The following is a 22,391-nucleotide window of genomic DNA, read 5'->3' as shown; positions in this document are numbered from 1 at the left end:
CTGACACCAAGCAGGTTTTTTTTTTTTTCTGATTACTGTATTGGTGTCAGTTTGTGACAGTTACAGTGTTAGGGCAGTGAGTGTTAGGCCCCCTTTAGGTCTAGGATACCCCCCTAACCCCCCCTAATAAAGTTTTAACCCCTTGATCACCCCCCGTCACCAGTGTCGCTAAGCGATCATTTTTCTGATCGCTGTATTAGTGTCACTGGTGACGCTAGTTAGTGAGGTAAATATTTAGGTTCGCCGTCAGCGTTTTATAGCGACAGGGACCCCTATATACTACCTTATAAATGTTTTAACCCCTTGATTGCCCCCTAGTTAACCCTTTCACCACTGATCACTGTATAACCGTTACGGGTGATGCTGGTTAGTTCGTTTATTTTTTATAGTGTCAGGGCAACCGCCGTTTATTACCGAATAAAGATTTAGCCCCCTGATCGCCCGGCGGTGATATGCGTCGCCCCAGGCAGCGTCAGATTAGCGCCAGTACTGCTAACACCCACGCACGCAGCATACGCCTCCCTTAGTGGTATAGTATCTGTACGGATCAATATCTGATCCAATCAGATCTATACTAGCGTCCCCAGCAGTTTAGGGTTCCCAAAAACACAGTGTTAGCGGGATCAGCCCAGATACCTGCTAGCACCTGCGTTTTGCCCCTCCGCCCGGCTCGGCCCAGCCCACCCAAGTGCAGTATCGATCGATCACTGTCACTTACAAAACACTAAACATATAACTGCAGCGTTCGCAGAGTCAGGCCTGATCCCTGCGATCGCTAACAGTTTTTTTGGTAGCGTTTTGGTGATATGGCAAGCACCAGCCCCAGGCAGCGTCAGGTTAGTGCCAGTAGCGCTAACACCCACGCACCGTACACCTCCCTTAGTGGTATAGTATCTGAACGCATCAATATCTGATCCGATCAGATCTATACTAGCGTCCCCAGCAGTTTAGGATTCCCAAAAACGCAGTGTTAGCGGGATCAGCCCAGATACCTGCTAGCACCTGCGTTTTGACCCTCCGCCCGGCCCAGCCCAGCCCACCCAAGTGCAGTATCGATCGATCACTGTCACTTACAAAACACTAAACGCATAACTGCAGCGTTCGCAGAGTCAGGCCTGATCCCTGCGATCGCTAACAGTTTTTTTGGTAGCGTTTTGGTGAACTGGCAAGCACCAGCCCCAGGCAGCGTCAGGTTAGTGCCAGTAGCGCTAACACCCACGCACGCACCGTACACCTCCCTTAGTGGTATAGTATCTGAACTGATCAATATCTGATCTGATCCGATCAGATCTATACTGGCGTCCCCAGCAGTTTAGGGTTCCCAAAAACACAGTGTTAGTGGGATCAGCCCAGATACCTGCTAGCACCTGCGTTTTGCCCCTCCGCCCGGCCTAGCCCAGCCCAGCCCACCCAAGTGCAGTATCGATCGATCACTGTCACTTACAAAACACTAAACGCATAACTGCAGCGTTCGCAGAGTCAGGCCTGATCCCTGCGATCGTTAACAGTTTTTTTGGTAGCGTTTTGGTGAATTGGCAAGCGCCAGCGGCCTAGTACACCCCGGTCGTAGTCAAACCAGCACTGCAGTAACACTTGGTGACGTGGCGAGTCCCATAAGTGCAGTTCAAGCTGGTGAGGTGGCAAGCACAAGTAGTGTCCCGCTGCCACCAAAAAGACAAACACAGGCCCGTCGTGCCCATAATGCCCTTCCTGCTGCATTCGCCAATCCTAATTGGGAACCCACCACTTCTGCAGCGCCCGTACTTCCCCCATTCACATCCCCAACCAAATGCAGTCGGCTGCATGAGAGGCATTTTCTTTATGTCCTCCCGAGTACCCCTACCCAACAAACCCCCCCAAAAAAGATGTCGTGTCTGCAGCAAGCGCGGATATAGGCGTGACACCCGCTATTATTGTCCCTCCTGTCCTGACAATCCTGGTCTTTGCATTGGTGAATGTTTTGAACGCTACCATTCACTAGCTGAGTATTAGCGTAGGGTACAGCATTGCACAGACTAGGACACACTTTCACAGGGTCTCCCAAGATGCCATCGCATTTTGAGAGACCCGAACCTGGAACCGGTTACAGTTATAAAAGTTACAGTTACAAAAAAAGTGTAAAAAAAAAAAAAAAAAACCAAACAAAAATATAAAATAAAAAATAATAGTTGTCGTTTTATTGTTCTCTCTCTATTCTCTCTCTCTCTATTCTCTCTATTGTTCTGCTCTTTTTTACTGTGTTCTATTCTGCAATGTTTTATTGTTATTATGTTTTATCATGTTTGCTTTTCAGGTATGCAATTTTTTATACTTTACCGTTTACTGTGCTTTATTGTTAACCATTTTTTTGTCTTCAGGTACAGCATTCACGACTTTGAGTGGTTATACCAGAATGATGCTTGCAGGTTTAGGTATCATCTTGGTATCATTCTTTTCAACCAGCGGTCGGCTTTCATGTAAAAGCAATCCTAGCGGCTAATTAGCCTCTAGACTGCTTTTACAAGCAGTGGGAGAGAATGCCCCCCCCCATCGTCTTCCGTGTTTTTCTCTGGCTCTCCTGTCTCAACAGGGAACCTGAGAATGCAGCCGGTGATTCAGCCAGCTGACCATAGAGCTGATCAGAGACCAGAGTGGCTCCAAACATCTCTATGGCCTAAGAAACCGGAAGCTACGAGCATTTTATGACTTAGATTTCGCCAGATGTAAATAGCGCCATTGGGAAATTGGGGAAGCATTTTATCACACCGATCTTGGTGTCATCAGATGCTTTGAGGGCAGAGGAGAAATCTAGGGTCTAATAGACCCCAATTTTTTCAAAAAAGAGTACCTGTCACTACCTATTGCTATCATAGGGGATATTTACATTCCCTGAGATAACAGTAAAAATGATTAAAAAAAAAAAATGAAAGGAACAGTTTTAAAATAAGATAAAAAAGCAAAAAAAAATAAAGAAAAAAAAAAAAAAAAAAAAAAGCACCCCTGTCCCCCCTGCTCTCGCGCTAAGGCGAACGCAAGCGTCGGTCTGGCGTCAAATGTAAACAGCAATTGCACCATGCATGTGAGGTATCACCGCGACGGTCAGATCGAGGGCAATAATTTTAGCAGTAGACCTCCTCTATAAATCTAAAGTGGTAACCTGTAAAGGCTTTTAAAGGCTTTTAAAAATGTATTTATTTTGTTGCCACTGCACGTTTGTGCGCAATTGTAAAGCATGTCATGTTTGGTATCCATGTACTCGGCCTAAGATCATCTTTTTTATTTCATCAAACATTTGGGCAATATAGTGTGTTTTAGTGCATTAAAATGTAAAAAAGTGTGTTTTTTCCCCAAAAAATGCGTTTGAAAAATCGCTGCGCAAATACTGTGTGAAAAAAAAAAAATGAAACACCCACCATTTTAATCTGTAGGGCATTTGCTTTAAAAAAATATATAATGTGTGGGGGTTCAAAGTAATTTTCTTGCAAAAAAAAATAATTTTTTCATGTAATCAAAAAGTGTCAGAAAGGGCTTTGTCTTCAAGTGGTTAGAAGAGTGGGTGATGTGTGACATAAGCTTCTAAATGTTGTGCATAAAATGCCAGGACAGTTCAAAACCCCCCCAAATGACCCCATTTTGGAAAGTAGACACCCCAAGCTATTTGCTGAGAGGCATGTCGAGTCCATGGAATATTTTATATTGTGACACAAGTTGCGGGAAAGAGACAAATTTTTTTTTTTTTTTTGCACAAAGTTGTCACTAAATTATATATTGCTCAAACATGCCATGGGAATATGTGAAATTACACCCCAAAATACATTCTGTTGCTTCTCCTGAGTACGGGGATACCACATGTGTGAGACTTTTTGGGAGCCTAGCCGCGTATGGGACCCCGAAAACCAAGCACCGCCTTCAGGCTTTCTAAGGGCGTAAATTTTTGATTTCACTCTTCACTGCCTATCACAGTCTCGGAGGCCATGGAATGCCCAGGTGGCACAAACCCCCCCCCCAAATGACCCCATTTTGGAAAGTAGACACCCAAAGCTATTTTCTGAGCGGTATAGTGAGTATTTTGCAGACCTCACTTTTTGTCACAAAGTTTTGAAAATTAAAAAAAGGAAAAAAAATTTTTTTTTTGTCTTTCTTCATTTTCAAAAACAAATGAGAGCTACAAAATACTCACCATGCCTCTCAGCAAATAGCTTGGGGTGTCTACTTTCCAAAATGGGGTCATTTGGGGGGGGGTTTGTGCCACCTGGGCATTCCATGACCTCCGAAACTGTGATAGGCAGTGAAGAGTGAAATCAAAAATGTACACCCTTAGAAATCCTGAAGGCGGTGATTGGTTTTCGGGGTCCCGTACGCGGCTAGGCTCCTAAAAAGTCCAACACATGTGGTATCCCCGTACTCAAGAGAAGCAGCAGAATGTATTTTGGGGTGCAATTCCACATTTGCCCATGACCTGTGTGAGCAATATATCATTTAGTGACAACTTTGTGCAAAAAAAAAAATAAATAAATTGTCACTTTCCCGCAACTTGTGTCAAAATATAAAATATTCCATGGACTCAACATGCCTCTCAGCAAATAGCTTGGGGTGTCTACTTTCCAAAATGGGGTCATTTGGGGGGAGTTTGTGCCATCTGGGCATTTTATGGCCTTCAAAACTGTGATAGGTAGTGAGGAGTAAAATCAAAAATGTACGCCCTTAGAAATCCTGAAGGCAGTGATTGGTTTTCGGGGCCCCGTATGCGGCTAGGCTCCCAAAAAGTCCCACACATGTGGTATCCCCATACTCAGGAGAAGCAGCTAAATGTATTTTGGGGTGCAATTCCACATATGCCCATGGCCTGTGTGAGCAATATATCATTTAGTGACAACTTTTTGTAATTTTTTTTTTTTTTTGTCATTATTCAATCACTTGGGACAAAAAAAATGAATATTCAATGGGCTCAACATGCCTCTCAGCAATTTCCTTGGGGTGTCTACTTTCCAAAATGGGGTCATTTGGGGGGGGTTTGTACTGCCCTGCCATTTTAGCACCTCAAGAAACGACATAGGCAGTCATAAATTAAAGGCTGTGTAAATTCCAGAAAATGTACCCTAGATTGTAGGCGCTATAACTTTTGCGCAAACCAATAAATATACACTTATTGACATTTTTTTTACCAAAGACATGTGGCCAAATACATTTTGGCCTAAATGTATGACTAAAATTGAGTTTATTGGATTTTTTTTAGAACAAAAAGTAGAAAATATCATTTTTTTTCAAAATTTTCGGTCTTTTTCCGTGTATAGCGCAAAAAATAAAAACGGCAGAGGTGATCAAATACCATCAAAAGAAAGCTCTATTTGTGGGAAGAAAAGGACGCAAATTTCGTTTGGTTACAGCATTGCATGACCGCGCAATTAGCAGTTAAAGCGACGCAGTGCCAAATTGTAAAAAGTGCTCTGGTCAGGAAGGGGGTAAATCCTTCCGGGGCTGAAGTGGTTAAAAAAAAAATCATTTTTGAAAAAAAATAATTCATTTTTGAAAAAAAAAACTTTTGAAAAAAATGTTCAGCTCTTTCAGCTAATGATGGGACTTCAACTTTTTTACTACTATTTATACTTTTTAAAATATTAAGCTTTTTAACACTTTTCACAGTTACTCAAGCCACTCCACCCAATTACTCCGCCCACTCCAGTTGTAGAGGCAAGAACACTTTTCACAATTTCCCCAGAAATTGTAGCTTTTCTAGTTGTTTTTACTATTTCAGCGCTGCGCTGTTTATATATGGTTTTTGTAATGTCAAGTATCATGAGGCACCTCAATACGGCAAAGTTAGCCTGTACCTTCAGCAGAGAAACAGCCCCAAAGCATAATGTTTCCACCTCCATGCTTCACTGTAGGGATGGTGTTCTTAGGGTCCCAATCCTTCTCTAAATCATTTATATATTCATTGGCAAACTCCAGATGTGCCTGTACATGTACCTTCTGAAGAGGGGGACCTTGAGGGTGCTGCAGGATTTCAATCCATGGTGGCGTATTATGTTACCAATGCTTTGTTTGGTACTTGTGGTCCCAACTGACTTGAAATCATTCACAAACTCCTCCCGTGTAGTTCTGGGCTGATTCCTCACTTGACTTGACTGGCCTGCACAGAGTCCCGATTTCATTCTGATAGAACATCTTTAGGATGAATTAGAGCAGAGACTACGAGCCAGGCCTTCTAGTCAACATCAGTGCCTGACCTCACAAATGCACTTCTGGAAGAATAGTCAAACATTCCCATAGATACACTCCTAAACCTTGTGGACAACCTTCCCAGAAGAGTTGAAGCTGTTATAGCTGCAAAGGATAGGCTAACTCAATATTGAACCCTATGGACGAAGACTGGGATGCCATTAAAGTTCATGTGCGTGTAAAGGCAGGTGTCCCAATACTTTTGGTAATATAGTGTATATTTGAAGACAGAGAATATACACAACAGCAAAATACCACTTTTAAAATGTATTAAATACATAAAGCCAAAAAAAACTGACACATTGATAGTGCACCATAGCACTATGTAACAGCACTCCACTCATAGGATTTAAAACACAAGCTTCATCACAGCAGACACTTGCAAATAAAATGCCGAATGTAAATATGACACCCGGTCTCATCCTCCATGTTTCGTCATCAGATTTCCTTGAGGGATTTGTGAGTTTCCTTAAGCCGACAATAGTTTCTAGTGACAGCCATTTGCTATCCAGCTGAATATGGACCTTTATGATCAGAAAATATGGCTGCTCAGAAATGTTTTTTTTCTCACTTGACAGTATGTTCAAATATCTTTAAAGCTGTTTTCTGAGGGAAAAATATACTCTTGCAGACGGGCTCCCCCAGCAGTGCAAGTGTTAAAGTAGAATTCCGGGATAACACTAACTAATCTTAAAAATACTCCCTTCTTAAATATACTCCCTCTTAACGCCTATTCTGACTAACCTGTGTAAGAAAGATGTATATACTTACCTATTTTCATGCAGCTGTGGGTCATGAGATTGGCTCCCCTGTTCTCAGACAGCAGGGGCTTCAGGGGCGAGGAGGGAACACCAACAAAGAATGGGTCATTGTAACCTATGGGTGACGTCACAGCTCCAGGCTCTACCAGCCACTGTCGATCGCTGTCTCCTCTCCCCTGCATATGTCCCCTGGCTGACACAGGAAAGATCACAAGACCGGACTGGAGCAGCATGAAAACAGGTAAGTACGTACCTTTTTTACACAGGTTAGTCAGAAAAAGTGTTAGGATGGGGGATGGAGTATTTTTAATATTAGTTTGTGCTATCCCTGAATTCTACATTTTTTCTAGGGAGGGTATATTTTTGTTAATGGAATTCAGATTTAATATCCAGCTACTCAATAATTGGGTCAGATGAGCAAATCTGTGTCTATGTGTTTCATTTTGTGCGTGTCAAATATTTATACTTTTCTCCTATTGCTTTCTTAGCTACTTGAAGAGGTTCAAGGAGATGAAACTAAAGGTACTGCAAAGGTGGAGTCGTCAAATTTTAAAGGGCCTGCACTTTCTCCATACCCGCTGCCCTCCCATAATACATCGTGACCTTAAATGTGACAACATCTTCATCACTGGGCCCACTGGCTTTGTTAAAATTGGGGATCTGGGTCTGGCCACGTTAAAAAGTGCCTCCTTTGCAAAGAGTGTCATAGGTATGGTAATTCAGATAGATGATATGTTTATTTTAAGCTTACATAACTCACAAATATCCCTATTTGTACCCCAAATCATTCCATTCCTCATTTTCCTCAAATGTTCTGTCTTTTAAAACTGATACTTATGGCAGTATTAGTAGATTAATAGAACGCTTTTCCTTACACAAGCATTCCCTCAATTAACACGTGGTTCTTTCAACAACTGGAACTGCAAAAAGATGAACAGCTGGAACCTATGGAACCTACAGAAAGAACACCCAATTTTTTCTACAACAGCCAGTATGGGGAAACATGTTAGAAATTAGCAACATCAAATAAGGTTTTTGCTCTAGTCTAGGTGGAGGTTAATTGGGAAAGGAACAGCTTATTGTGTGCACACAATTGGGGATCTAAGTTTGGAAGACCAAGGTTTTTTAATTTCAAACAGAACATCAGTTAATGTTTTTAGCCTGTACAGTTTTTTGTTTTTTTTTTGCATTGTAAAAACAATTCCTGTGTTGGAGGGCTGCATACAAAAACCACACAAGTTATTCAATGGTTTGCTACAGACTTATAAGACCTAAAGCTGACTATGAAGGTGATGCTAATTGTCAAACTTTTGTGACAATTGTTGGATCACAGAGAATGTAGAGAAATCATTCCTTTGAGACATTGTGCAGCTTTAATTTTAGTGCTCTTTTTGTATTACATATTTGTAGAAAAAAACAACATATCCTGTTTTTGAAAAGAAGCAACATTTGAATACTAGTGCTTTAAAGGGTTAATAATGCTGTTACGCCTAAATTTGGTGTGTTTTACTAGGTAATGATGTAAAAGAATGTACACATAAAACATTAGGAAAACATGCTGGAAAACACAAAAAAAAGTTTTTGGTACCGGGCTGCACCTGCTATGTTAGTTTATTATACAGTCAGGTCCATAAATATTGGGACATCAACACAATTCTAATCTTTTTGGCTCTATACACCACCACAATGGATTTGAAATGAAACAAACAAGATGTGCTTTAACTTTCAGGTTTAATTTGAGAGTATTTACATCCAAATCAGTTGAACAGTGTAGGAATTACAACAGTTTGTATATGTGCCTCCCACTTTTTAAGGGACCAAAAGTAATGGGACAATTGGCTGCTCAGCTGTTCCATGGCCAGGTGTGTGTTATTTCCTCATTATCCCATTTACAAGGAGCAGATAAAAGGTCCAGAGTTAATTTCAAGTGTGCTATTTGCATTTGGAATCTGTTGCTGTCAACTCTCAATATGAGATCCAAAGAGCTGTCACTATCAAGCAAGCCATCATTAGGCTGAAAAAAACAAAACAAACCCATCAGAGAGATAGCAAAAACATTAGGTGTGGCCAAATCAACTGTTTGGAACATCCTTAAAAAAGAAAGAATGCACCGGTGAGCTCAGCAACACCAAAAGACCCGGAAGACCACAGAAAACAACTGTGGTGGGTGACCGAAGAATTCTTTCCCTGGTGAAGAAAACACCCTTCACAACAGTTGGCCAGATCAAGAACACTCTCTAGGAGGTAGGTATATGTGTGTCAAAGTCAACAATCACGAGAAGACTTCACCAGAGTGAATACAGAGGGTTCACCACAAGATGTAAACCATTGGTGAGCCTCAAATACAGGAAGGCCAGATTAGAGTTTGCCAAACAACATCTAAAAAAGCCTTCATAGTTCTGGAACAACTTCCTATGGAAAGATGAGACCAAGATCAACTTGTACCAGAGTGATGGGAAGAGAAGAGTATGGAGAAAGAAAGGAACTGCTTATGATCCAAAGCATACCACCTCATCAGTGAAGCATGGTGGTGATAGTGTCATGGCGTGGGCATGTATGGCTGTCAATGGAACTGGTTCTATTGTATTTATTGATGATGTGACTGCTGACAAAAGCAGCAGGATGAATTCTGAAGTGTTTCGGGCAATATTATCTGCTCATATTCAGCAAAATGCTTCAGAACTCATTGGACAGCGCTTCACCGTGCAGCTGGGCAATGACCCGAAGCATACTGCAAAAGCAACCAAAGAGTTTTTTAAGGGAAAGAAGTGGAATGTTATGCAATGGCCAAGTCAATCACCTGACCTGAATCCGATTGAGCATGCATTTCACTTGCTGAAGACAAAACTGAAGGGAAAATGCTCCAAGAACAAGCAGGAACTGAAGACAGCTGCAGTAAAAGCTGCAGTAAATGCCTGGCAGAGCATCACCAGGGATGAAACCCAGCATCTGGTGATGTCTATGCGTTCCAGACTTCAGGCTGTAATTGACTGCAAAGGATTTGCAACCAAATATTAAAAAGTGAAAGTTTGATGGACGATTGTTAATCTGTTCCATTACTTTTGGTCCCTTAAAAAGTGGGAGGCACATATACAAACACCGTTCACCTGATTTGGATGTAAATGCCCTCCAATTAAAGCTGAAAGTCTGCAGTTAAAGCACATCTTGTTTATTTCATTTCAAATCCATTGTGGTGGTGTATAGAGCCAAAAAGATTAGAATTGTGTCGATGTCCCAATATTTATGGACCTGACTGTACCTGCAAAATTAAAAACTGCTGGACCAGCATGGTGAGTGGAGAATCACAGTTTGCTTGATTCAGTCACTTGCCCCAAGAACAAGTACATGAGCTACAACTCCACCAACAGGAAAAAAAAACTATCCCTTATGGTAAACCACACACCTATCTAAACTCAATTTTTCTTCTTGGGTTTAGTTATGATTTATTTTACCCCCTAATAGATAAGCCAAAAAATAATACCCTTTACACTTAACTCCCTTTCATAACGCACTGAACCCATAAACCTTACCCTAATCTAAACCCTAAACTAAGCTTTCGGATAGGAGCTGTGTTCTTCTTCAATCCTGACAGTCAGTCCATTCTCGTTTCTTATGCAGCGTACACACGGTCAGACTTTTCGACCGGACTGGTCCGACGGACCGAGTTCAGTGGACAATCCGATCGTGTGGGCTTCATCGGACCTTCAGGGGACTTTTCCAGTCGAAAATCTGACGGAATTTAGATTTGGAACATGCTTCAAATCTTTACGCGGTAACTCCGCCGGACCTAGAAATCCGCTTGTCTGTATGCTAGTCCGACGGACAAAAACCGACGCTAGGGCAGCTATTGGCTACTGTCTATCAACTTCCTTATTTTAGTCCGATGTACGTCATCGCGTACGAATCCGTTGGACTTTGGTGTGATCGTGGGTAGGCAAGTCCGTTCGTTAAAAAGTCCGTCAAAAGTCAGTTGAAAGTCTGTCGGAAAGTCCGTCGGACCAGTCCGGTCGAAAAGTCCACCCGTGTGTATGCGGCTTTAGGGTGCTGGTAATTGTGGCTTGACTTTACTCCTGTAGTAGCTCTTCTACTTTCAATACTTATTATAGTGTGAGAGCAGGACCTTTGCAGTAACACCGCTATATTTTTTATACCAAAAATTGCAACATAAAAAGGGAGTAGAGGAAGGAGCTAACAAGTGTCCTATCCAATATATTTAGAGGTATTAGATTACATACTAACCATATAAATTGAGATGTAAAAAAGCCAAGAATAAATCAAGGGCCATAGAATCATTGATAACATAGTTTAGGCTAACATATTTATACCGTAAATAGTTGTCTTATCATTTAACTTTTGGTTGAATTTGATTGAATTTTTTAAAGTGACTAGCTACTGTATGTATGTTTATGATCATAAAACAGAATAAAATATTCTTTGATTTACTTGTGTTACAGAGGCTTGCATGTAAATAACTGTAGCCAAATCAGTTACATAGTTGCATAGTTAGTCAGACTGAAAAGAGGCATGGTCTATCTAGTTCAACCAATAGAAAAAAATAAATAAATATACAGAACACCTCTATACGCATAATCCCATAGGTTAAAGGAAAAAAAGAATAAAAAAAGACCACTACATAAAAATGGTCTTACTGCATTAATGGTTTAAAACGACCAAAGCCTCTTCTGACCAGCTATCTTGGAAGCTGCCAGATTGATTGTGCTCACTTCCTCACTACCATATGCTAGCCATTGATATTGATGCCAACTGCACCGCTGTGACCTCTGTTTAGATCTCTGTTCCTCTCTTTTCTCTGACAGTCTGTATTTCACATAACACTTTATATACTATAATTGGGTGTAAAAGATATGCTCTCGTTGAAAGTCCTATTATGTCAATACAAAAATTGGTACATTAATTCAGTTAACTTAACTGAAATGTCTATATGTACTTCCTTAGGTACACCTGAGTTCATGGCTCCAGAGATGTATGAGGAGAAGTACGATGAAGCAGTAGATGTCTATGCCTTTGGGATGTGTATGCTGGAGATGGCCACTTCTGAATATCCATACTCAGAATGCCAGAATGCTGCCCAAATATACCGCAAAGTGACCTCAGTAAGTAACAACATGAAACCTTAATGGTACATGAAAAACTGAAGAACTTGTGACATCTAGTGTGGTCACAAGAATTAGCTGTGCTTGAACACCAATATTTTGTTTTAGCAGTGATTGCATGATTATTACCTGCTGTATGTGCTGGGGATGGGGGTAATATTAGATTTAAAGTAAAAGGGTAGGCATTGGCCCATTGGCATATTTCATATGCTTCTTCGCCTTTCCCTCTACACTTTAGTTACACTTTAGTCCTATTGTTGAACAAACCAAGTCTTGCTATTGGTGCATGTGCATTTTGAAATTCATCACTTTCCATAAATTCTAATCATTAGGTAAAGTGATTTCCAACACAGTGCTGCGCTACCAATACTACAATAATAATAATGTGCAACATAAAAAAGTCCAATTTGGCAGTGGCGTCTCCAGCTTTCATATTTAGGGGGGTAGGGGGGGACAGGGACAAAAGTAGGGGGGCAACTATACTATAAAATGCATATATATATATAGAGATATATATATATCTCTATATATATATATCTATATCTAGATATATAGAGATATAGATATATAAATATATACTGGGGCCCTTTACTACGACCCCACAACGGCCCTTTCACATGTTCTGCAGTGAGCTCCCTTCCTACTGTATTGGGGTCCCCCAGGTTGGCAGAAAACAAGATATATATGTCACCAGCATACCAAGAAAATATAAGGATCCAAAGCAGTGGGAGAGCTATCAGGGTTGCAAAGGTTGTCTTGCCTCCGGGCCCTGGTGTTCTGCCACTGTGGGGTTTCCCAGCCTCCTCTTGCTGTCCTGCCCCTGCTATTGACTGCTCTGGTCTGGCATCTCTTGGAATTTACAGGCTGCTTCTCCTGTCCTAAGGATGGAAGAAATCAGTCTGTTTTTTCAGTAACTGAGAGTCCTGGTGGAGTCCTTCCTGCAACTCGCTCTTCTCCCTGCCAATGAGGATGCAGGGGAAGGAGCAGATCGGGCGGCTGTGGTTGTGTGAGCGCTCACATTATGCAGTGTCAGCAAGCAGAGGGGGGAGGAATCACCCGCAGGAGCTGACTGGGAACTCTCTCCCTCTTAGACATTGAGGGAGAGAGTTCCCATGGTGGGGCACATCATAATGTTGGGGGGGTCAGGGCCCCCTCTGTCCCCCCCCCCAGGGACGCCATTGCAATTTGGTGATCCTAAAAATAGTGAATAGTGATAAATAGTGAAATAGTGAAAAATAGTGATACATTCAAGTAATATCAAAATAGTCTTAAATTTCTTCCAAAGTGAAATCTTCACCCGAAACAGTGCACTTATAAAACCAAAAAGTTCTGGTGCTCTACTCCACCACTGTGCTCTAGCCTCTCCTCTTACAATCTGACCCCTGTTTTACCAGCAGGTCAGAAAAAGCACATCCCCTATGGGGTAATCAGTGAATCGGCCCAGCGTGAAGCTGATAATGCCTCTGTAACAGATAGATAGAATGGGGTAATGGCGCTCCCTATACTTGGTTGTAATGGGCGTGAGTAAGTGTAAAAGGAAATAAATTAATAGTAATACAAAGCCAATGTGCTGGCTCCACAGCGGGGGTGCCCCACCTAATTGCAGGTTATATGTATAACCAGGTGTGCTATTACATATATAATCTCCTCACAAGATATGTGGTTATTATACTTGTGTTAGTGATATTATGTGTGGATAAACCAAAATTATACACTCATCAAGTATAGAAATATACCATAAGCAATATCCCTATAGAAACCAAAAAATAACACACATATGTATACATTCATTAGTGTACAGTGCAATGATCAGTGATAAATTAAAATAAACCTCCGTAACTATAGCTTAAACAATATTAGCATCATAGATAGAGAATATAGCAATATGCCCATAGATCACCATGTAGTGACCAATTAGGTAAATGATATACAGCTACCAGGTTATAAAGTCCATGAGCATAATAGGTAAACAGTGTTTTAGAAAATTATTATTTTAAAGTGTTTATATAACAGTCCATAGTTAATGCAGAAAAATGTCTTCAAAACGGTGAAAAAGAATTTTCAAAAACGTGACTTGAGTGCTGTCAATATCCTTGGTGACTTAGTGCTCCCCCTCAAGGGTCCCCACTCACCAGATCCATTCACCCCAAAGGGGCAATGCGCATATAGATATGGCCTCTATGATCTCCTTATCGGCGTAGTCGATGGAGTTACAAGGGTGATCCTCAGCATACATGAGAAAATGGAACTTGATCAGTCATATGAAAAAGAAGGAATAGTGGACTCCCATAGTGTAGTAGATGAAATAAAAATGTATTGCAACATATAAAATCTTCCAGTAAAAACCTACAGTCCAGCAGCAACTGGCTATAGTATTCCAGCAGCAAAGTACCAAAAAAAAAATATTGCACTCCAAGCTTTGGTGTAGCTATCACATTGCTACCCCAAAAGAATGTAAAAACCGGCAGCCTGTGATGCTAGATGGAAGTGAGACCGAGTGTTTGCACTCCACCTGCGTTCTACCGGAAATCGGGCCGTAGAACGCAGGCCATCATTTCCGGAAATCGGGCCGGTAGAACCCCATTCTATCTATCTGTATACCTCTGAAGTACCCCTAGGGGAGCTTCTTTAGGGGGGCAGCATACCTATATATTGTCTTAAGCGCAGTCATCACACTACATACAATGCCTCTGTAACACCCTCTTCCTCCTCACTGGCTTCACCAGTCTCAGGTTTCCCTTGGGTGTATCCGGTGTGACATAGGAATAAAAACACCAAATCTAGTGCTCTCTGTTTGCAAATAATTTATTTCTCCAGTAAAAACGGCATACAAAGTACTCACAAGTGTGGCACTTCAGCAGTGCGGGCTACGGACACATGTAAAGACAAGATGATCGCGGGATGACGTCACCAACTGAGACTCCTCATCATATTCAATGCTTCATCATAATTAGCTAATGGTGTACTGACAATGAATTGATCATAAAACATCACTTCTAACTTGGTTGATCCCTTCTGCATCATAGTGGGTATGTAATTTATGGATGAGACACTTGAGATATACTTGTATACCATACCACTAGAAGTTTTCATTCAGTTTCTCAGAATTAAGAGATGAATCCTTATGCCGCGTACACACGGTCGGACTTTCCGGCATACTTGGTCCGGCGGACCAGAGTGTGCCGGACAATCCGCCCGTGTGTAGGCACCGGCGGACTTTTCCGGTGGACTTTTTCCCAAAAGCCCGCCGGACCTAGATTTGAAGAAATTTCTAAATCTTTCCGCCGGACTCAGTTTCGGGCGGAAAGTCCGCTCGTGTGTGTGCTGGTCCGACGGAAAGCCCGCTCGTGTGTAGGCTGGTCCGACGGACCAGATACAACACGAGGGCAGAGTATTGCATCTCACGCTCGCTGCAATAGGAAAAACACATTTTCCTATTGCGGCGAGCGCGGGGCATACCAGGCCCTTAGGTCTGGTATGGATTATAAAGGGAAGCCCCTACGCCGAAAAAAACGGCGTGGGGTCCCCCCTAAAATCCATACCAGACCCCGATCCGAGCACGCAGCCTGGCCGGTCAGGAAAGGGGGTGGGGACGAGCGAGCGCCCCCCCCCCTCCTGAACCGTACCAGGCCGCATGCCCTCAACATGGGGGTGGGTGCTTTGGGGGAGGGGGGCGCCCTGCGCCCCCCCCCCCAAAGCACCTTGTCCCCATGTTGATGAGGACAAGGGCCTCTTCCCGACAACCCTGGCCGTTGGTTGTCGGGGTCTGCGGGCGGGGGCTTATCGGAATCTGGGAGCCCCCTTTAATAAGGGGGCCCCCAGATCCCGGCCCCCCACCCTATGTAAATGAGTATGGGGTACATGGTACCCCTACCCATTTACCTAGGAAAAAAGTGTAAGTAATAAAACACACTACACAGGTTTTTAAAATATTTTATTAAACAGCTCCGGGGGGGGGGATCTTCCTCCGGCTTCGGGGGTCTTCTTCCGGCTTCGGGGGTCCCTCCGCTTCATCTTCTCCCGGCGTCCGGTTGGTTCTTCTCCCGGTGTTCCAGTTCTTCGGCCGGCTCCTCTGCTGTCTTCAGGTAGCTCTCTTGCCAGCAGAGGTCCGGACTTCTGGGCTTCTGGGCTTCTTCTCTTCTCTTCTCCAGATGTTGACACGACGCTCTCTCCGGCTGGACTGCTCTCCGAGGGCTGCGTTGTGACTTATATAGGCGGAGACCTCGCCCCCTTTTGATGTCACAGTCCCTGGGCATGCTGGGACTGTGACGTTTTAGGGGGCGTGGTCAACATCACCCAGTGACCACGCCCCCTAAAACGTCACAGTCCCAGCATGCCCAGGGACTGTGACATCAAAAGGGGGCGGGGTCTCCACCTATATAAGTCACAACGCAGCCCTCGGAGAGCAGTCCAGCAGGAGAGAGCGTCGTGTCAACATCTGGGGAAGAGAAGCCCAGAAGCCCAGAAGCCCAGACCTCTGCTGGCAAGAGAGCTACTTGAAGACAGCAGAGGAGCCGGCCGAAGAACAGGAACACCGGGAGAAGAGAGCGGAGAAGAACCAACCGGACGCCGGGAGAAGATGAAGCGGAGGGACCCCCGAAGCCGGAAGAAGACCCCCGAAGCCGGAGGAAGATCCCCCCCCCGGAGCTGTTTAATAAAATATTTTAAAAACCTGTGTAGTGTGTTTTATTACTTACACTTTTTTCCTAGGTAAATGGGTAGGGGTACCATGTACCCCATACTCATTTACATAGGGTGGGGGGCCGGGATCTGGGGGCCCCCTTATTAAAGGGGGCTCCCAGATTCCGATAAGCCCCCGCCCGCAGACCCCGACAACCAACGGCCAGGGTTGTCGGGAAGAGGCCCTTGTCCTCATCAACATGGGGACAAGGTGCTTTGGGGGGGGGGGGGCGCAGGGCGCCCCCCTCCCCCAAAGCACCCACCCCCATGTTGAGGGCATGCGGCCTGGTACGGTTCAGGAGGGGGGGGGCGCTCGCTCGTCCCCACCCCCTTTCCTGACCGGCCAGGCTGCGTGCTCGGATCGGGGTCTGGTATGGATTTTAGGGGGACCCCACGCCGTTTTTTCGGCGTAGCGGGGTTCCCCTTTATAATCCATACCAGACCTAAGGGCCTGGTATGCCCCGCGACGGGGCTAGTAAGGTGTCAATCTCGCCGATAAAAGCGGCAAGATTGACATCCTTTTCTAGTCCCGTCGCACCTGAGTCACGTTCAAAATGAACGGACTTGTCCGTGTGTGGGCAAGTCCGTTCATTCTGAAAGTCCGCCGGAACTCCGGCGAAAGTCCGTCGGAAAGACGGGCGGACTTAGCCCGCCGGAAAGTCCCGGCGTGTGTGGGCAAGTCCGTCCGTTTTAAAGTCCGGCGCACCTGGCGGACAAAGTCCGTCGGAAAGTGTGCCGGACCAAGTAGGATAGAAAGTCCGCTCGTGTGTACGCGGCATAAGAGTCTCAGAAAATCAGTCCTCTTTCATCAGATACTTAAACCTTTGTCCCTTCCTACCCGACTGCAACTCTAACCGTGGCTTCCACTGGAACTCACATGCTGGCAAAGAGTTACCTTATAAAAAAACACAGCATGATCTTCTATTTTACAACACATAAACCGTTTACACCCAACACATAGAATAGTTTACTGACTACAATAGTTCATGATCTCTTATATGTGGGCTTTGGACTGCCTAGTAATAATTAGGCATAAAAATATCTAGATTTTTTTTCTTTTATCATTGTTTGCTTATTTTGTCTTTCCTGGCTGCAAAGATTCTGCTGTGTGTTTATTTGAGGTCTGGTTGTAGGTGCTGAAGGCCTAGCTTCATCTGAGATTATCTCTAACTTATATCAAGCAGTTTTATCTGGTTAAAACTCTTTGATCATGGAGCTGTCCCTGATAGTCATGCAAAAAGTGGTTTGGTATTAGCTTTCTAGATGTAGCAATTCACACTTTTAGCCTGGCTTCACACTGGTGCAATGCAGACACCGTATGTGATTTGCACAGGAATCATACCGCATTCCTGTACACGTCACATGCAATGTCTGTGTGGTGTGATTTCAGGCATACATTTTGCATGGCTGGAATCACATCTGCACCAAATTGCACCTGAATCACATTGCGTGGGTGTGAACTGGCAATCGCACTGCAGTTTGCAATCTATTTCGGGGTGTTGTCAAGATAACATTGACACCCGCATCGCATGGACGCCGTGTGATTGCAATGCAATGCGTGAAATGCACAGGATTCGCTGGGTGAACTAGGGCTTAAGTGGAAAGTATGTATTTTAAAGAATAGCATGTTTTTGTTTTGCAATATATATGCCTGTTTATATCAAAACAATGAATTAAAAAAGGTTCCTAGTTCATAATACCATAAAGAAACACTGTCATAAGACATAACAGATGGATGTGCAGATTGCTGAGGCTCCGGCTACCTAATTACAGTAACAATTGACTTCTTCCTTCCCCTCCCCTTTTTACCAACCGGTTGTATCTGTCACCCATGAAAGGCCCCCAGCCGCAACTTACACCGCCTCGGGGACAAGTACCACTTACTTACTACCAGATACAACCAACTTAGTTAAAACCCTGATGTTACCATTGTATTATTATGAAGGGAAGGGACACCCATACCTCCAGGTGGGCCCAACCCCCCTATTTCTCCAGTATTTTTTCCAGCACCACCTTCAAAGACCCAATAGACCACCCGCCACAGCACACGAGCGTGACACCTTACGGTCGTGTAGCCCTCCAAACCCAAAAAGCCCGCTGGATGCCATCCTGGCAAACCCAGCTGCCACAAGATAATGCCCACGGCATTCAAATAAACACCATCCCTCCTCAGGAAAAGCCAGGTCTCCTCCTCCAGATCCCTATGACAAATCGGCAGTCCCCCATTGCGCAAAAATTTTTTTGCCACCTCCTGGTTGACCTTTATTCTAGCTCTGTTGATCTTTTCAACAGAACAAACTAAACGCCAAGCGGACTGAGCCACCATGTCGGACCACACAAAGATGGTATCCGGGAAATAGCTCAGAATTCTCAAAAAATCGAATTTAATGTCCCTGGCTAGGTCGCATGAGCATCGCAAGCCGAGGTCATTACCCCCGACGTGCAACACCAGCAAAAAGGAGGGTTTCATCATGTCAGATCCCAAAAAGTGTGGTTGCAACATCCCTATTATGCAATTAGGAAAAAGAGAGATCCCCCTTCATTTGGACTTAAAAGGCAACATACACTTGGATAGTAAAAAAAAGTCAATTTTATTGAATATACATAAAAAATATTCGATCAAACAAATGATCGATGATTAAAAAACATCAAAAAGAGTTTATACAGAAAAATATACATACAAAAAAACCCCCACAAAACAGCAATTTACATGAACAGTGTGACAATATAATAATACTCTCCGGTAAATAGTGATCCCCGGTACCTGACACGTTTCTGGTTAAACACCTTCATCAGAGGTATAGGATAGGAGTAAGTATAGTCACAAGGTGGTGAAGGTGAAGCAACTGTACCAGAGGGGGCATAGGTGGGCGCCCCTGAGCACTGCAGGTCCTCTGCGACCCATACACACATCTGCATGGGATGATATATATACATATAATTCTTGGAACCCCTGGTATTACTGACTAGAAGCTTCATTTAAAGCTCTGACCAGTTATTACTATTGGCTATTGGACACCGTCCCGTAAAGCCGCCAGAATCCAGTCATCTAACCTGGAACGTATTATGTTCTATTTACCGCTTCCTGTTTGGCGCCCACCTATGCCCCCTCTTGTACAGTTGCTTCACCTATTTTTTCCTCTATTGGAATTATTTTCCATGTTAAAAACATATTGTGTCTATACTTACTCCTATCCTATACCCCTGATGAAGGTGTTTAACCAGAAATGCGTTGAGTACCGGGGATCGAGTATTATAATGTGCATTACTGATGACGCGTGGACTGCAGTTTTTTATTTTTTTACAATTTTTTTTTTTACAATTTTTTTACAATTTTATTTTTTACAATGCTTTTTTTTGGGGTGGGAGTGGACAGTGTGTTTTTTATTTTATTTTTAAATTATTGTTACAATTTAACCTTTTAAATATTTATGTATTATTTATTTATTTATTACAATTCTTTATTTTATTATTTTTTTTCTCAGCCCTGTGGGGGGGCTTTAGTGAGATATCAGGGGTCTCAACAGACCCCTGACATTTCCCTTTTGAGACACAGAACGGGACTGGGGACAGAGATTCCCCTGTCCCTTTCTCAGCAGCCTCAGCTGCACTGGAGATGAATGGACAGGAGACAGCGGCTCCTCTCCATTCATAAACTGAAGTATCGTAAACACAGTTTACGATGCTCAGTTATGAATGGACAGAGTCAGTGATCACTGACTCTGTTCATTTGGAATATGAAGGAGCCAACAGATTTACTGGCTCCTTCCTCCTTTCTCCATCCTGAAAGATTGACACAGGGGGGACCTGAGCGGAGGACACAGAGGGGGGACCAGAGCGGAGGACACGGAGGGGGGACCGGAACGGGGGACCGGAGTGGAGGACAGGGAGGGGGAACCGGAGCGGGGGACCGGAGGACATGGAGGGGGGAACGGAGCAGAGGACATGGAGGGGGGACCGGAGCGGGGGACTGGAGCGGAGGACACGTAGGGGGGACCGGAGCGAGGACACGGAGGGGGGACCGGAGTGGAGGACACGGAGGGGGGACCGGAGTGGAGGACACAGAGGGGGACCGGAGGGGGGACCGGAGCGGAGTATACGGAGGGGGACCGGAGGAGCCTGGAGGAGGACATAGAGGGGGACTGGAAGAGTATACAGGGACAGTTAGGGGGTGATTGGTGCAGCGGTGCAGGGTGTTACAAGCACCGATCACCCCTGTATAGATTTCAATAAAGCAGCTGGAGGGGAGAGGAAGAAAAGCAGCTGTCAGCTACTTTATTGAAATCTATACAGGGGGATCGGTGCTTGTAACTACCCCCCACCGCCACACCGATCACCCCTGACTGTCCAGGTATCTGATAAAGCATCAGAGCATTTGCCCGAGTACAAGTACTCGGGCAAATACTCGGTATCGGCACCGATAACGATACTAGTATTGGTATCGGTGCAATCCTATTATTATATTGTCACACTGTTCATGTAAATTGTTGTTTTATGTTTTTTTATTTTTTTTGTATGTATATTTTTCTGTATAAACTCTTTTTGATGGTTTTTAACCCCTTCCCGCCGACCGAACGCATATATGCGTCCTCGGCTTTCCGGGGTTATACCGGGATGATGCCCGCAGCTGCAGGCATCATCCCGGTACCGTTGTTTTCAGCGGGCAATCGGCTACCCGAATATAACAACCGATGCGGCTAAAAGCCGCTCGGTTGTTATACCGGAGGAGCGGGAGGGGACATCCCCCCCTCCCGCCGCTGTTACCGGGCCTCCCGTGCGATCGGGAGGCCCGGTGTCCGGTCCGCTGCCTTCGGCGGCTGGGGGCGGACTGGAACGAAGCTGCGAGCGGCTTCGTTCCAGCCTTCTTCTTGTAAATGCGGAAGCGACGTCATGACGTCACTTCCCCTTTACTCGGCTGCCAATGGCGCCGAATTTAAAAAAGTACACAGTATTCAGAATCGCCGTTTTCGGCGATCTGAATACTTTGAAGTGTAAAGGAGGGATGGGGGGTCTTTTAGACCCCCCATCCCTCCATAAAGAGTACCTGTCACCACATATTACTGTCACAAGGGATGTTTACATTGCTTGTGACAGCAATAAAAGTAAAAAAAAAAAAAAAAAAATTTAAACACAATTTATAAAGTACAAAAATAAATAAATTAAATAAACAAAAAAAAAAAAAAAATTTTTTAAAGTGCCCCTGTCCCCGCGAGCTCGCGCAGTGAAGAAAACGCATACGGAAGTCGCGCCCGCATATGTAAACGGTGTTCAAACCACACATGTGAGGTATCGCCGCGATCGTCAGAGCGAGAGCAATAATTCTAGCCCTAGACCTCCTCTGTAGCTCAAACCTGGTAACCGTAAAATTTTTTTAAAGCGTCGCCTATGGAAATTCAAAGGTACCGTAGTTCGTCGCCATTCCACGAGTGCGTGCAATTATAAAGGGTGACATGTTTGGTATCTATTTACTCGGCGTAACATCATCTTTCACATTATACAAAAAAATTGGGGTAACTTTACTGTTTGGATTTTTTAAAATTCATGAAAGTGTCACTTTTCCAAAAATTTGCGTTTAAAACACCGCTGCACAAATACCGTGTGATAAAAAATATTGCAACAATCGTCATTTTATTCT

General features: G+C 43.9%; 1 protein-coding gene across 1 annotated transcript in view; it reads left to right on the top strand.

Moving 5' to 3' along the window:
- WNK4 (WNK lysine deficient protein kinase 4) overlaps nt 1-22,391 on the top strand; it is a 486,906-nt gene that overhangs the window by 254,760 nt on the left and 209,755 nt on the right. The window contains exons 3-4 of the mRNA XM_073608385.1: nt 7,451-7,671; nt 11,919-12,076. Of these exons, the coding sequence (XP_073464486.1) occupies nt 7,451-7,671; nt 11,919-12,076 (379 nt within the window). The remainder of the gene's footprint in view (nt 1-7,450; nt 7,672-11,918; nt 12,077-22,391) is intronic.

The sequence above is a fragment of the Aquarana catesbeiana genome, linkage group LG12 (assembly GCF_042186555.1).
Source record: "Aquarana catesbeiana isolate 2022-GZ linkage group LG12, ASM4218655v1, whole genome shotgun sequence".
Taxonomy (NCBI): Eukaryota; Metazoa; Chordata; class Amphibia; order Anura; family Ranidae; genus Aquarana; species Aquarana catesbeiana.
The sequence above is the reverse complement of the archived record's forward strand: the minus strand, read 5'-3'. Positions and strand labels throughout refer to the sequence as shown.